General features: G+C 44.5%; 1 protein-coding gene across 3 annotated transcripts; it reads right to left on the bottom strand.

Annotated features, from left to right (window-relative positions):
• Positions 1-7,820: 7,820 nt before the first annotated feature.
• Positions 7,821-15,974, bottom strand: mogs (mannosyl-oligosaccharide glucosidase). 3 transcript variants are annotated; one of them, XM_029750095.1, is made up of 5 exons: positions 15,457-15,974; positions 13,596-14,018; positions 11,686-11,909; positions 11,246-11,439; positions 7,821-10,345 (listed from the first exon to the last, which is right to left on the bottom strand). In XM_029750095.1, the coding sequence occupies exons 2-5, from the start codon at positions 13,945-13,947 to the stop codon at positions 8,584-8,586; spliced, it is 2,532 nt and encodes an 843-aa protein (XP_029605955.1). In that variant the 5' UTR covers positions 13,948-14,018; positions 15,457-15,974; the 3' UTR covers positions 7,821-8,583. The 3 variants fall into 3 exon arrangements, with proteins under 3 accessions (XP_029605955.1, XP_029605956.1, XP_029605954.1); XM_029750096.1 differs by having other exon boundaries at positions 13,596-13,987; XM_029750094.1 differs by having other exon boundaries at positions 13,596-13,955.
• Between the last annotated feature and the right edge of the window lie 1,242 nt (positions 15,975-17,216).

Here is a 17,216-nt window from a genome sequence, read left to right as displayed (position 1 = left end):
TTGAGCACTGTCACCATATAAACGCTATGGAAGCTCATTAGATCATATTCCCTGCTTAATTAATTTCACATGTAATCTATATTATTGCACAAGTGTATTGAAAACGATAGTCTAGGCTACATATTGCAATATGATGACAAGTGGTAATGGCATAGCCTACCTAAACTCGCTAAAGCCAGATGCAGGGGGGGGGGGATCTCTTTGTAAAACTTATAGGTAGGCAATTTGAACTGCATTTCAAATAAAACACACATGGTTTGCTATCTCAGTTGTGTTCTCTCCTAGCTCGCAAATGACACCGATTTGAAGAGTAAGAATGGATATTCAAAATCGTTGCCGTAACTGCATATGGAGGAGCACTCCTCGTCCACTTTCTAAGTTATGATAATAGCCTAATGCGCTACTGCTCGCGCCAGCCAGCGAGGCTTTGACATTCTCTGGAACAAATCGTTTTCACCTCAGTGACGTGCCTCGAGCTGCTCTAATTCTAGGGCCTCGAAATGTTACGTCTCTCGGAGATGTCTTCAAGTAAACCCACTGAAGTCTATTAAAACAGATCTGATCACACAGAGGTATCCGTCCCGAATAACACCATATAGTGCACTACTTTTGACCAGCCCCTGGGTCGAAGCTAGTGCACTAGATAGGGTTTAGTGTGCCATTTAGAGCCACGGTGTTTAGAACGCCGTTAAGATAACTGCAGAGTGCACGCTAACCTCTCTGCTCCCTGGCGAAATACCACAGGGCCAAGAAGCCTAATGGATTTGCGTAATGTCAGCACTTACCCGAGATTATTGCACGGAGCCCAATTTAGTGCCTGTAAAAGTTTAATGAGACACAGGTGTTATTGTATTCTCTGTAAAATAAGTCTGATTTCTATTATGGAATTTGGTAGGCTAGTTTTAGGATTGGATGCTCATTCTAGATCTTAGCATGGTGTTGACATCAAAGAATAATGTTCAATGCGTTGGCTAGTGCTAAAAAATGAAACGTGGCTGGAATGAAAGGACATCTTCCCACGTTCACGAGGCACACTTTGAATAATGTTCGTCCCACATGGCACACTATTTCCTATATAGTGCACTACCTTTGACCATGGCACATGGTCAAAAGTATTACACTACTGTATGTAGGGAAAAGGGTGCCATTTGAGACGCAGAATAGAAGTACAACATAATTATTGCTACACCACTATTAATAAAGTTACAGATGTTGAAACACACTTCCTTTACCAGGACAATAATGACCTACATATTGAATAAGGACCTTTGAAAACTGTCCTAGCCTGGTCAACTCCTTAGGTCATTGTGAAGTTGGTGAGACAGCACAAACAGATCTGGGACCAGGCTATCTTTTTATTGAACTGGGTGTGATTTTTATTTTTAAAAACTGTGTTGTTTACCAAATGGCACTTATTTCCTGTACAGTGAAACATTTTTAACCAGAGGCCCTATGTAGGGAATAGGGTGCCAGTTGAGACATATCATGGATGACCTACAGTAAACATGGTGCCTATCCCATTGCTGAAAGAGCACACAAAGCAGGATGCTTGAGGGAAACTGCAGAGCATTCTGAAAGGCCTAGAAGACCGATATAATGATATAGGATAAGGGTTAAGCATGCGCTCGCTCTTTAGCCAATCGAAGGTGCCAATTAACCCTCATCAAAGCATAACATCTGTGGTCATTGGAAGCTCCCCATTGGATATATACAGTTCCTGGTAGAGAATAGAGAGAATACTTTATATACAATTCCTTATAGAGGGAAGACTGTATACAGAGCATAGAGAATCCTCTCCTGAAACCATCCATATGGTAATGAAATGCATACACTATCATACTGTATAATGCAGGACTGTGTCCTAAAATGGCACCCTATTCTGTATTTAGTCCCCATAGGGCTCTGGTCAAAAGTAGTACACTATAGGGAACACAACCATAATAATTTATATCCAGTATCTAGGCTTGAGCTCAAGAGCTAGATAGGCTGTTTATTCACCGATACATTTGAATTTAATTACCTAGATACAACATATTTTTGGTGGCAATACCACAAAAAGAGAAGGAGAAATCCTATAACCCCCCCCCCCCAGTCCATTTCTGACAAGAAAGTCCCCCACCTTAAAATATGAAATACCCCCCTTAGGCAGCGGATAAGAGAACATCTCCGTCTAAACCTGGATGGATGTACAATAGGGCTTCTGAAGAGAAGCGAATAAAATGGATTGGGAGTGCTAACACCGGAGAAACCTCTGCCGGAAACACGACTCGCTATAAATACAAGATGCTCGCCTCGGCTGCCAAGTTTTTTTTGTTTTTTATCCCTTCCTTCTCTCTATCTCTCTCTCGTTGGGCCACGCATAGTTACATATACCATCATTCAAACACCGGGTGATGGAGAGAGCAGAGAGAAAGAGGGAGAGAAGGAGAGAGAGAGAGGAGCGGAAGCGTGGTTTTTCTTTTGAAGGAGCATCTCTTTCTCTCTTTCTCTGTGGGAGTGATGGGTTAGGGAAGCCCGGGTAACTAGGCCCCTGTCTGTTGGTCGGTGTGGCAGGTTTCCCTTGTGTTCTTAAAATACACCCGTCCGCTCGCCCACCTCTGTCCCCGGCCGCCCCTTCCCTCTCTTCTCTCCTCTCTTTTCCTCTCCTCTCCAGCAGCGATGGGATTAGAGCCTGCACTTCTTTCTCCAATCGTGACTGCAGATGGTGGCAGAGGGCTCCAGCTCCAGCGGTTCACCCAGCCCTCCCCCTCCCTAAAACACCCCCACACATCTCACACTCATCCGGGCCCCTACCCAACCCTGCCCTCCTCTCACCACAGGATCCCTGCTCGAGTAGCACTCTGACAGGCCAACTTGCTGGTCCCACTGGCCCTGTGCCAGCTACCTGCCGTTACCTAACTACTCAGAGGCTTGGAAGTTAAAGTGGCGTAATGGAACGCGGAGTGAAATTATAACAGTGAAATGATACCCTTTGTGGTCCATGTTGAGGGTAAGGGCAATATTTAGCTTGGTTGGAAGTTACTTAGGGTGAAATAGAACCTGAAGTGCTAGGCTGTCATTGTGTTGTGAGTGACAGATGGCCTTGAACAGTGAAAATCTGATGTACAGCAGGGGGATGATTATACATTTAAAACAAAGCTGAGGAAAGCTGTATGATTTTCTCTGCAAGGTGCAACAACTACCTCCAAGGGCACAAAATGCTCTACCCAAATGTCCACACAAAATCTAGACCCCACTTAAAAACCATCTGTACTATTCAAAATTAATAGGGACCAACATTCTGACTGCCTTCGACTGCCATTTGTGAGATATTCTACAAGCATATATTGACTGCTGAGTTTGAAGCAGGCTTGCTTATTTGATACATCGACAATATGCAACAGGGAGAATGGGTTATGATGACAGTCCACGCTCGAAATAAAGGATATCTGATAGGCCAAACAGTGATTCAATCACCTTTTTGATGCACAATCACAAGAGAGAGAGAGAGATAGAGAGATAGATAGCGAGAGAGAACACTGAATACAAACAAATAACTTGCAGCTGTTCAGAGGCAACAAGACTGAGAGAATGCAAAGCCTCGGTCGGGCTAACAAAAGTAACTATGGTTACGGCCGCTCGGCATGGCACTAGCTTTCCACAGCTTCACTCCAGAAATAAAACTGTTGGGCTAAGAGCGAAGAGCAGGTAAAGACAAAAGATCCTGGGTGAGCACTATTTATAGCGGCCAGGCTTTACATAACCAGCACAGAGGGCAGTGTGGGTACTGTAGAGATACTGGATGGAGCGGTTGCTGCTGGGCGCTTCTGGTTGCTGGAATACACTGCACGGCTTCTGAAGGGGGTAGAGGGGCAGAGGTGCTGGGCATGAGGGAGGGGAGATGGCCACGGAGAGAGGTGAGAGCCAGTCCTGGGGTGAGAGAAGGAAGGGAGGGAGGAAGGGAGTGAGTGTGGTTGCATATCAGGGGAGCTCTATGTTGAAAGTTAAGAACGCGTGGAGGGCATTTGTTGTTGGTGGTGGTGAGGACAATAGGCCTAACTAGTGAGGGGAGGAAAGACAGGGTACTACGCAGGAAGAGGATGTTGTTTTGTTTTGCTGACGAACGGACACACACTCGACGCGCCGCTCTTGCGTCTATCGACATCCCATGCTCCCCTGGGAGAGGTAGTGATGTCAGAGGCGAGGCGCCAACAGAGTGTCCGCCTGCCGCTTGGCGTCAACATCAGCACTTACATCATTGTACGACGCGCTAACGAGTGTTTGGGAGCTGGGAGTGAGGGGAAAAACATTAGCCGAGCTCAGAGGGGCCAGTTTAGCCACGGGGTGTGTTGTGGAATCCACACACACAGTCACACGCACAAACAAACCTAAACGTCATAGCGTGAGCTCATAGACAGAGCCAGAGGCTGCCGGCATTCTCACCTAATCTGAAAACCTGTTTCAGCGGAGAGTCAGGTGATTCCCCCCCCCCACATTATCATATCACCCCAGGACAAAGCCGCTGACAAGTCTCCCCTGTATCTATGAGAACACGCTCCATTGACTCTAATGTACGTGCCAGCATGAAACAATGATCTAGGATCTACGCACAGCCAGTGAATTGCCTAGAGATACTCTTCATTACCACCATCACATCTTACACAAATTGATCCATTAGCATAATTACCCATTTATAGGGCTAATGTACTGCACTTCTCAATTGTAAGTGTAAAGCGATAGTCGAACTGTATTCAAAAAGAGCTTTTCTCCAACTCCAGAAAAGCGTGATTAATTGGAAGTGTTGCTATATGCGGCCGGCAGATTTTGTATGGTGCCTGACGTCGGTCACACTCACCATATGCCTAACCAAATCAACATTTATTTACAGTGTATTTTACAAACAAATGTGTCAAAATACTCCTTACACACAAAACAAAGAAAGAGGGAGAAGAAAAAAATTACAAAGGGCACAAGGTGAGGGAAAACTTTCACCCTAACCTCAGCCCCATTAACCTAACTCTAACCCCAAACATATCCTTAACATCCCGACGTACAAATCTGCCGGCTGTACAATGTTCAATTCCAAATGGACCCTTTATCCTAGACACTCCTGTAGATCTGAAAGGATTGGATAAGCAAAACTCCACCCAACCTATCAGAGGGTAAGGTAAAGCTATTTACCATACTGCTTACATTTATCCAAGCCTTCCATGTCGACAGGAAGTCCTAAGGGGTAGGAGGCAGGGGATTAAGGGTCCATTTGGAATAAAGAAACACACTTGGTTATTAATCAGCTCCCTCTAGCATAACTTTCTAGTCATTGCATTCTAGATAGCTGTGCTGAAAGAGGGGTTATTCATTTCTATCTCCAACCAGCATTACTTGAATGATGCTCTCCATATGTCATTTGCGTTTTTAAAGGCAAACAATACAATAATTGAAATGTGAGATTTTGCCCAACACATTGCTTCCTTCTAACAGGGTATTGGGCAGTCACAAATTCTCCAGAGGAAGCTCACATATTGTTGGCTGTAAATCCATACAGAGAAAACGCACCAATGAATAGGCCGACACCATGGGCCTGACTCATCTGTTTATTATGCAGCCACATTAGTGAGCGCCGATGCCATTTGGCTATTATCCCATTTCACTGTGAAAAAAGGGGTCTTCGGAACAGGGGAAATGCTCGGTGAATGCTTTAGTCACACTGATGGGCCGCTCTCTTCAAAGGAATTAACACATTTTTTTCTGACTGACTGCCATTGCTTTGAGGGGATGTGGAATACATTTCCTCAGTGTGTGTGTGTGTGTGTGTGTGTGTGAGAGTGAGAGTGAGAGAGAGAGAGTGAGAGAGTGAGAGTGAGAGGTGTGTGCTTGTGGTTCTACCGTATGTATCACTTACTCAGGCCCAAGGCCCATGATGACCAGCGTTGCATTATTAGGTCAAGGGGTCAAATTCTAAGGCAACAATATATTACCCATACACATTAGACCCAGCAGCACTGTGCTAAACCAGTCGCGTGGGAACTGCAGTGGTTTCCCCAAAATGTGATTAAAAAATATATCTAATAATTAAGAGTACAGATTATTGTATGGAACAATATACATATGTTTTTTTAGAAATAAAATTTGAAAGATACAATGTTATTGAGTAAATGTACTTATTCGTTTCATTTCACTTTGATAAGAGATGAAAATGCAATGAATTTAAGGTTATTTGTTGATGTAAAAATCGAAAATGACCGATTTTAAGGTTGTGTCACTTCGGGTGGGGTTGCAACAAATTCTTGTGGGAAAAAATGGGGTCCACTGGAATTCTGGCGGAAAAATTAGGGTCTCCGCTGAAAAAGTCTGAATACCACTGTGCTAAAGCCTCTGCACTGTCGGCCTCTGATGTGGAACCTCTGACACATCTCCTCCCTACTGAACAACAGAGTGAACTATCACTTCCACACTCCACTCAATTGTTGGTTGCTAACATTCCCAAAATTCCCAGGTTTTTTTACATTAGAAATTCCGTTTGGAATGTTCCCGGAATCAGTAGGCTGGAAAACCTGGGAATTTGGGGAAAGTTACAGGACTTTTGCAACCCTATTCTACATTGGGGCTAACGACGATGAACAATGAATGTCTCTCTCTATGTATATCAATAAAAAGGATAAATCACCAATAGCAGAATGTGAAATAAGGACTATGGCAGTTGCGCTTATGTTTTTTAATAAAACATTTCCAGTAACCTACTTCCCAAAAGTGAGGGAAATCACAATAACACATAAAAGATGTCTGCTTTATGTTGGTGATGACAGTTTTAAGATATATACTGAATGTTGCATTGCTCTCTTTTTCACCTTTTGCAATCATTCTCTAACTGCACTTTGGAGCCAGACTAGCTACAGCCAGTGCATCTTCCTCCTGAGCATAGGCCTATTTATAGAACTGCAAACCTGCCAACGCCAAGACCAACCTTGAACTACACATCTAATCAAAGGCTGTGATAACATGAAAGCCAGAAAGGATTCTGTCCCAGGGTCACGTGGAAGCTGGAAACCAACATCAGTGCAATCAGGAGCCAGGCCCTCTGTAATGGTGTTCACACACACTGCTGTGTTAACAAAGATCTAGCGACTGTACACTATGCTCCTGTCGTGTTTGTATGTGTCTCGACTCTCTGCATGTCAACGCTTGAAAAGAAGTTGACACCGGCGATGCACTCCGAGCCTGTCCATTTTATCCAATTTGCCCATGGGCCCCTTCACAACGACGCCTCGCCATGGTAACGGGCGCCGCAGAAACAATGACTCTCTGCGGATTGACGTCAGCGGCTGTCCTTCGTGTGTCGCAGTCTGACAAAGGACCAGGATCAGGCTCCCATTGTGGCTCTTTCTCAATTCATCTTTCCTCGATTCATCTCTCCTCACCTCTTTCTTAAAACCCATCGGAGAACGAGCTCCCAGGGAAGGATCCATGGACCATCTCGTCCAATATGGTTGAGAAGGAGGTTAGGAGACAGGATGCAAGGAATCAAAGCGAGACAAATTGACCCAGTCACCGGTTACTGATCTGGAGGGTCACTCCTATCAGAAGTGTAAATTAACAGCTGTAGTTTAATACACTTTAATAAGCACTGCTATAAACTAATATATTTTTTTTATATCTACTTTCATTGAATTGCTAATATTTAATGATTGGTTACCAAAACCAGAGGCTAGAGTAAGAACACCACACAATGGAAGATATTAAGCAAATAAATGTGTCTTTCCTAAAAGGCGATAATGACTTTTGAATGTAAATCATCCTTCCCACAGACACCGAAAAAAAGGAATCAGCAGTCAGACACAATACACAAGGTTTTGACATATTTATTGTTCTTTCCACTCATGTTGTTCCGTGCCACTCAGGATATCTGCTACCAGTGGAGATACAATACATCTTCGTCTTGTTTTGCATTGATAAAATTAACAGGAAACCGTTTGCTCGCAGCAAGACATTTGACGAAATCAAAACTTAATTCTCAATTTTATACTGGCTTAAATAAGATTGTATGACGGGACAAAGTTAACTGGGGATCAAATATTTTAAGACTGAATACACTATTTCTCAATACAGGTATTATTTTGTTCAACAGAAAACATCTGCGGCGACAAAAAAACGTTTGAATGATTGACTTTGAAAAGTGTATTAGTTCCTGCGGTAGTCTTGATATGATACCGTATGAATGATTTATATCAAGACTATTCTTTTACTACTACTATTGTTACTATAGTTCTTAAAAGGTTTCTGCCATCAGACAGACTTCTCAGTCAGGCGGCACTTGGGGAGTTCATTGATAAGTATATGGGCTATTCAAAAATAACCTTTCATGCGTTCTTTGGGGTATGGGCTTTGTACAAACACTCAATGAGACCGCCAAAGGTGAAGAATTGGAACATTGGAGTCGTTTAGTTATCATTTGAAAAAATGTTATTATTTAAGAAAATCTTAAAATCATAGACCTAACATCTGTTGGCATTAAGGAGACAGATGGAGGGAGTAAAAATGGCACATTTTAAAAGAACATCTTACAAAAAGCGAGATGAGATTTTTTATTTTTTTCCCCCATCAGTGTCAATACTGCTCAGCCATTATCAAAACAGTTAGTGCCGACCAGCCGGTGAAGGGGTGGCTCCCTTGCCCACTGCCCGTGCTGTCATTGTACTGTTCCCATATATACCCAGTCTCTGCATACTGTCTGTAAACATTGTTCATGATATTAGTTCTGAGTTCCTGGTAGAGGGTGGCTGCCTTCTCCTGATATGGCCCCTCAGTGTTGCCATAGTGGTGCAGGGCCCTGACGGCCAGGTAGTTAATGTTTATCCATATGGGGCCCCGCCAGTAGGGGGCATCGTGCTCCGTGTTGCGTTTCATGTAGAGCGGGTCGGCCCTGGACAGAGAGCGCAGGCCGTAGGGCGTCCACAGCTTGTCCGCGTCCCTCATGTCTCTGAAGATGTGTTCTAGCTTGGGCGAGTCGGGCGTTAGGACGTGCAGCAGGAAGGGGAATAGGCTGATGTAGCCCAAAGCATTGACGAACTGCGGCTTGGGGGCCCGGCGGACCGAGCGCACCAGGCGCGCCACGGGAAACTGGTGCCTCGGCTGCCCTGGGGGCACGTACACCTTCTCCTGCTGCAGCGACACAGCCTGCGTGTGGTTTCCATAGTCGCTGAAAGAGCGAAGCTGGTTTGACCAGTGCAGCTCGTCCAGCAGTGCGTTGTCGCTGAGTGTCCGGTGGGTGAGCTCGTACCCCTGGTGGGGCTCTCCCAGCAGCCGGGCTACGCTGGCCATGATGCCCGACGCCAGGGCCATCCAGCAGTGCAGGTCCACGTGGCGCTCCTCGGCTGATGGGTGTGAGGCCCGCGGATAGTCATCCAGGCCGGACGTCAGCGTCTTGGGATTGAGGAAGAGGTTGGTGTCCTTGTCACGGCCCCGCCAGCGGTAGGAGTTGGGCAGCGGGCCTGTCTGGGTGGTGTTGTACCACTCGAACCACGTCTGGAGCCGGGGGTAGAGCCTGCGGAGGAAGGGTAGGGTGGGCCGTGAGGACTCTGCATCCGGGTTGGCCTGGAGCTGCTCCACTAGCTTCTGCAGGGCCAAGAAGAGGGTGGGCGGGTTGGCGTTCTCATTGCGCTGCACCACAAACTCGGCAGGAACCTTGCTGCGCGCCTCGTCGCCAAGGATCTGCTCCCGGGGAATCCATCCCTCCATATTGACCAGGTCCAACCAGTGAGCTGTGGCCTCCCGCGTCACCTGGGGGTCCCACTTGCTGAGCAGCAGCTGGTGGAAGCCTTCGTCCCACAGGAACCCCCGAGGGAAGAAGGAGCGCGAGGGCACGGCGGTGAACAGGGCACCCTCGGGGTAGAGCAGCGGGTACTCATTGTACACCGACTGGACCACCGACTGGCCGTAGAAGTAACCCATCCCGCCCAGCATGTTGCTCAGCGCCGCCTTACTGAACTTCACCTGGGCCTGGCCCAAGCCTTTGGCCTGGAGGCCGAACGTCTTTTCGAACTTGGCGTTGAACGTCGCCTTCCTCTTCTCCAGCTCCTCTGTCATGGCCGCCGCTGACAGCTGATTGGGACGATCGCGGAAGCTACCAGACTCGAACAGGACCTCAATCTGGAAGGGCGTCTGGACGGTGACCTGGTGGAGGACAAAGTCGCTCTCCTTTCTGGGGTCGGCTGGTTTCGGTTGGTGCTGGGGCTTGTAGGTGTCCACCGCAATGTACTGCCTCTTCTCGCCAGAGGGGGGGCTGTAAACGAATCTGCGGTTCAAGCTGTTCCTCACGATGCCCGTCAGCTTCTCCAAGCCTGGCGACATGGTCTGGAGGTAGTTGTAGCTGAGGAAAGAAGACGAAGGTGAACCACCCTGAAGGTAGCAGGAATCTCTCATGTTCTCATTTTGCCAAAGCTTCCTCTCAGAATTGGAGCAAGGCACCAATATCTTTGACCTGCAATCACCATAGGGTTTATACCCTTCAGAGTGCATTGGCCTCCTGGAAAGTGGCAAGAACTGTGATTTCATACTACTTCAGCCAAGGGTCAGAGACGAAGTATACCGCATACTGACCGATGTGTTATGTTGAATGAAAACTGAAAAGAAGCCTTGTCCTTTCCTGTCTAAATGGCAGACACACTTGTGAACGGCTTGTTTTGGTTGCTGTGTTCCTGCTCTTCCTACCTTCTATTCAACACTCTTTTCTGGCCTGCATTATGGCTTGATTGTGCAACCTCCTCATGAAACCTTGCTGTTCCTTCAATTTCTATGCATCGGAGTCTCTATTGACCTTGTCCTCACAACTGGAACAGATCAATGTCTCTCTGTTCTGTCCCTCAAAAGGTTGAACAAAACCTTTATATCAGAGCCAGAACAGCAGTTTGGCTGGCCATCTTCATCGCAGACACTGAAGACCTGTCCTAACTCTGCTTTGTGTCTCAATGCATTGCGGTAGCAGTTGTGCCTATATTATTTGCAATGCTTTGTTTCACATATCATGTTTCCCTCTTGACAGGCTCACTGACTGATATTTGATAAAGATTGATTATGTGCTATTTCTATTTTTCACTTAGAAAATCTTCTTCTGATTTTCTTCATGTATTTAATATTGCTTGGTATTATTTACATTATATTAGTAGGGACTATTGTGGCATATTTGTCCACTGTTTTCAAAAGTCTCTCTCTCTGTTGATGGTTTTTGGGTTAGAAAATGCTAACGTTAGCAGTTTGGGAGAGTACCAACCTGGCGTATTTGGCACTGGAGGACTCCCCGGCGACAGGCTTGCGGAAGGTGATCTTGAAGTTCCCCAGCTCCTCTGAGAACCCAGTGATGGAACCTAGACGGTTCCTCTCTTCCACGTGGGCCTCCAGGGAACCCTGGGTGTCGGCAGCAGCGTAGAACATCAGGGAGATGACTGGCGCGTGGGGAGCCGAACTCTGGGGGGAAGGAAGAACTGGGTCATGTTCAGTAGGAAGGAGAAAATGTTTTGAAACGTAGTGAAATGGGAGAGAAAATCTCTGTGTTCAGTAGCATTGTAATTCTCTTTTTTCATACCATTAGACAATATGAATAGTTTCAAAACTCAAACGTCTTTCAATGTAAGACAAATAATCAGAACCAAATATGTCTGGTTAAGTCCCAGGTGGGTTGAAAGGTGTGTGAATGTATCCTGCCACACTCACATGCTGCTTGGCTGTGATCCTCCAGGTCCAGTCCCCTCCGTGCTCACCGCCCAACCGCTTGACAAACTCTGTGGTGAGTGTAAAGTCGCTGTCGTGGATCTCCTGCACACCAAAGCTGAGGCCGTCATGCATCAGCCAGCCATAGCCCTGCAGCCGGTCGCCCTGCTCGCAGGTGTGCCTGAGGTTCACGTCCACCTCAGAGAACTGACGCATCCACATCATCCCTGGGGTGTAGAGAAATGGAAACGCATTTATTTCATCATTCCCCAAAATATGAAATGATAAATGTACATGGATTATGTATAAATTAAAATGGCTGCTGGTCAAATGTCCAGCGCCACATTTTTCTAACAGGGTTTCCGTTAAAGAAATGTAGCACCAGATATTGACCAGCAGCATTTTAATTTACCGGACATTTAAGAAATGTAACGGATCCATATGCAGTTTGGTGCTTAACCTGATTAGAGCGTCCACCCACGGTGCTCAGAATGAAATAAATCACATTATGGTTATTCATATTAACAAAACATGCAATTTGAGGATGCAATGGTGTGTGTCCTTCCTACCGAATTCTGATGAGCAATTTGATGAATAACTGTCCACATTTACTTTTCCGCAGCCAACGAGACGAGTAACGAAAAGAAAAATCACTCGCCTATGTCAATCTACTGTCCCCCATAGTAGAAAAGTTGACCTATTATTTTGGTCAGCTTGTTCTGTGCGAGAAAGAAATAAAACAGACAGGGACAGTTGAGACGATAGATTCCAAAATCATCCCCCCCCAAAAAACACAAAAAAGCAATGAGGTTTATATAACAGATCCGAACGTTTAGCTTAACATGTTGATCAAATATTATTTATTCACATTATAAACGCAGCAATGCGCAAAAGGCAGTAGACTATGCGCAAATGTTCGTTCCCTAATGCAATTAGCGGTTTCATGAGACAGAGATTAAAATATCAATTTCAAATGTTGAAAGAGTGGAGATCTGAAGACAACTAGCCTGGGTTGTTAATATGACTAGGATTTTGCCTTTGGCTACGGGACAATAAAATACAGTTGGTTTCAATGGCGTATGGAAGCCTTTATAAAATAATTACCTGCACGTTTGTTTGGATTTTGGCTAGGCTACTTTGAAGCAAGGAAAGACATGCCTCGTAATATGTAGTAAAACGTTAAGGTTTCAAACAATTAAGTATATGTTTTCAAAATGCATACTGCCTCCAGCTCATTGCAAAGTGGTGTGTGACGCGCTGAAGCCTGCCTAGTTGTCTATGCACCTGAATGGCAAGCTCGCTTCAATTACCTGTTGAGAAATAAAAATATAGGGTTAGTCTTCCCACACGGTCTTATCTCCATGTTACAGCGAGTGTTTACGGAAGACAAAGGGACCCCCTGTGCTAACTAGCATGCTCCGAACACCTGTGTGTAACGGAAGACGGCCGCCAGAAACGTGTTGTCACTGAAAAATACTGTTGGCTGCAACTGTGACAAAGCCGGATAAAACAATGTACAGTATAATTAGCATTTGAAAAATGATTTTGATGTGACATGAAAGGGCTTTATATTTCTAGAACCAACTCGCAGTTAAGAATCGATCACGTTTAGATAAGAGAATTTGGCTGTTTTAGCTGTCAGAGCCAGTCAACCTCTGAAAATAACACAAGATCCTTGGACCTTAAGGGGTAACGATAGGCTCCTTAAGAGGTAGGCTCCTAACATAAACCCTGATATAACTTATTGTGTTAACCTCATATTATACAACTTATTTCCATTGTGTTCCTCTGGCAAGTAGCTAACAGGTTAGTACGCTTGCCACATAGCACACACAGTTATTGCCAACAGCCACTTTAGTCAATAGTATTAGCAAATATTTAAGGGTGAATGTAGAGAAATGACAGTCTTGTACCTGTGACAACAGATCTTGGGCTCCTGGTTTTCATCCCAAAGTAGACCTGGGGTCGGTAGGAGCCCCAAAACCTCTCAGGGGACACCGCAGCGCTGGTGCTGTTGGCATCGAGGACAGGCGGTGAGTGGTGCAAAGTTACCACCCGTTTGGCCAGCGAGGAACGCATGTAAAGGGCATAGAAGAACCAGATAAGGCTGAAGATGCAGAGGCCGATGGAGATGTTGATGAAGATTTTGCCAATGTCGAGCTTCTTTTTTCTCTCCTTGCGTTGTAGGGTGGCAGGCTTCTCGTCTTTCCTTGTGGGAGGGGGGTCAGCCTCGCCGGTCACCACTCTCTTCCTCTGCCTGCCCATCCTTCCAGCTGAGGAGGAAGAAAAGATACAGGCGTCCTTCCTAACTTAGTTGCATGAGAGGAATGCAACCGCTTAGGGATTTCGCCATGAGGTCAATGGTGACTTTAAAACAGTTATAGGTGATAGGAGAAAACTGAGGATGGATCAACAACATTGTAGTTACTCTACAATACTTACCTACTTGACATAGTGAAAATAATGAAGCCTGTACAGAATAAAATCTATTCCAAAACCTGCATCCTTTGCAACAAGGTACTGAAGTAACACTGCAAAAAAAGTAGCAAAAGGTTTTTTCGGCTGTTCGTGCACATTACATTTTTCTCGAGGCAAGCCGAATTTCGGTAGCCGAAGTCTAGGCCTCTTCGTCGCTCATTGGTCAACAGTAGGGATTCTTCAATTAAGTGTTCACTGTCATTCAACAATAGACGACTCGTTTTCATGCATTTTTTTTTTTGAGAAATACTGCATCAAACATCCTAGTTAACTTAAGAATGTAGTTTTATATCTATCTTTGTTTAATTCTGGCTATGGCATCTCACAGTACTATTGCCACTTGTTTTTCAAGTGAAAGTCTTAAAGGGAGTATGAGAGCACACTTGTTCACTCGTCTAGGTGCCAGCCGAACCAAAGCATGCAGAAGCCTTTAGTTACTTCCCAGCAATGAGTCTGGATCTGAGTACCTCCCCAACGATTTCTAGAACGCAAACACATTCTAACTGGTCACTGAAACAGATGGGTTGGGCCAGAGCCACACTGGTTAAAGCAGCGTTTTGAAATCATTCATTGGCTTTCAATTGCTAACGACTTGCTTTGTACAACACAAAAAACGACTGAAGTATGTAGCAAACAGAGCAGCAGAATAATTCAGTTTAAGTTGTCTGGCAAACCTCGCGGAGGAACTACATGGGTCTACAACAAACCTACGTTTTGGTATTGTTTATTTATACATTATATTCATATTTTTTTTCCCCTTCTGGAATTCCACCTACAATCTACAGAGTAAGTTGAAATTGTATTTTATTTAACTTCTGGGGGAATATTACGTTGTTTTGTAAGCTAATTGACAACGCTAGTGTGTACAACTAGCGTTGCTAAAAGCAGCTAGCTACCTAGACCTCTTCAGTAGGCAACAACATTGCTTGCAACTACTGTACAGTACTAACTAGTAGTAGTTTGCTAGCCAATGTAATGTTGCCTCGTCGACTATGAAAATAACTACATAACGTTACCTGCAAAGTTGTATAAAGAAATACCTTTAACTATTACATTGTATTACATTTCTTTTCTTTTTTTTTGGATCTGCGCTAGGCAAAGCATACATTCAAGCTTTTCGGCTAAAGCTAACTGGCTAATGAATGGTTAGCAAACCGGTGGCTGTCAAAGGTATCGGGCAGACCTGTTTTAGAACGAGTTTGCAGAATTTTGAAATAAACTTTCATGCCAATAATGCAGCACATTAATAAAAAAGCACCGAGAAAATGTAATGTGGACAGTAAATGGAAAACTCACCTTTCAAATGGACAGAGTATCAGCTACACATAATTCGCGCTACTTCCTGGTCCCCTAGCTCTCGTGAACCACTGACGTGTACATAGTGTTGACAGCCCACGCCAGGGGCATATTCATTACGCCCATTGTTGCAAAACGTTTCTTAAAAGGAAGAAAACGAAACGGGGAAATACCTACCCGAATTAGTCCAAATGAAACTCGTTTTTTTGCAAAACGGAACGTTGCAACTCTAACTAATGATTACACCCCAGCTCGAGTTGTCTGGCCAGAGGTCACAACATTGAATCCATGCAAACCATTCTGTAAAATATATACTTTGGACATACTGTACAGTCAACTACTGATGCAATGACATTTGGGACTATGCCATCCTAAGTGTTCACTAAACCAGAATATGCAGATATTCTTAAATTCATGTAGTCGAATTGGGACAGGTTGTGCAACGCATTCCAGTGTTGATCATTGTTTATCATTCAATCCTATCCAGTATGAATCGAGCATTTATTCGCCATATGACTACCACTATCATGTAGTGTGTGTGATAGGAACTGGTTATACAAAAATGTCCAAAGAATATTACACTGAAGAGAAATATGGAATTTTATTGAAATTGTAAAATTAACTGCATGAGGAAGGGCATTGGAAACAGTTCAACCTTTTAAAGTGGTTCATAGCTATACACAGTAATGCAAAGATGGCTCATGTATAAAAACCCTCTGCTTTCTTTTTGCGATGTATTCACAATGCATTGAACTGTAAATATGATTGAGATCCTTATCAAACTGCAGTTGTGATTTGTATAAGTAACAAAACTAAGGATTTTCCTATATGTATCAGCTATGAACTTTTCAAAATTTAAAACGCTGTAAAATAAGTGATTTTGTATGGAGAATGGCAAATCAGGAACATGTGGTTCAGAGCTGATGACTAGGAGTAAATGCTGATGTCAGGCTCCTCCTCTGAGCCCTAGGGAGCGATGACCACTCACTTCTAGCTCATTCTTAAAGCCGTAAACAAACAGGGGTGATGACACTCACAGCCTCAGTTTTGTTACAATTCTTTTTTTTAAATCAATGAAAAGCTGTGTGTTTTCCCCATCCAGAACCCTCACGTTACGAGTCGGAGCTTATTGGTCGACAAAGGCAGGAAAAACCATTGCAAATCTCATACGAGACCCTAGATCCGCGATACGACTTGTATTCTTCGCACTCTCCTAGGGCCAGACCTGGGTTCAAATGTATTTTCTTTCATATACTTATTGAGCTTTTGATGTAGGGAGACTAATTTGTTTCCATTGCACCAGACAAGTCTAATCAAGAGCAATAATGTATTTGGTAAAAACTCTACTTTTTAAACCCAGGTCTGCCTAAAACAGATTCCACTGGATGACATGTAACAGGTGGAGTTCGTGAATGGAACATCACACTATGAACACAAAAGCCTGCAGGGTGTTTATCAACAGCTCAGCGAAAGGAAGAGGGGTTCTAGAGATCCTGAGTATTTTTACTGTATATTTCGAGATGCCGATTTCCCACGCCCATTCTGACACTCAATTACAGTGTACTAGTCAGGAGAGTCCTCCACTAAGGGGAAGGAGGAAGGCCCTGATCTGGGCTCTGGTTATAAACCAGACAGGCTTTTGTGACTGCTGCGCTTAAAACAGTTTAACAACCCTACCTAGGATGGAGATACACAAATGTGGAGTGGACAGATAAATAATCCAACTGACACAGAGCAAAATCACCAACAAAGAAAAATAA

The sequence above is a fragment of the Salmo trutta genome, chromosome 4 (genome assembly GCF_901001165.1).
Source record: "Salmo trutta chromosome 4, fSalTru1.1, whole genome shotgun sequence".
In the NCBI taxonomy this organism is placed as follows: domain Eukaryota; kingdom Metazoa; phylum Chordata; class Actinopteri; order Salmoniformes; family Salmonidae; genus Salmo; species Salmo trutta.
Note: the sequence above shows the minus strand (reverse complement) of the source record. Positions and strands in the feature narration are given on the sequence as shown.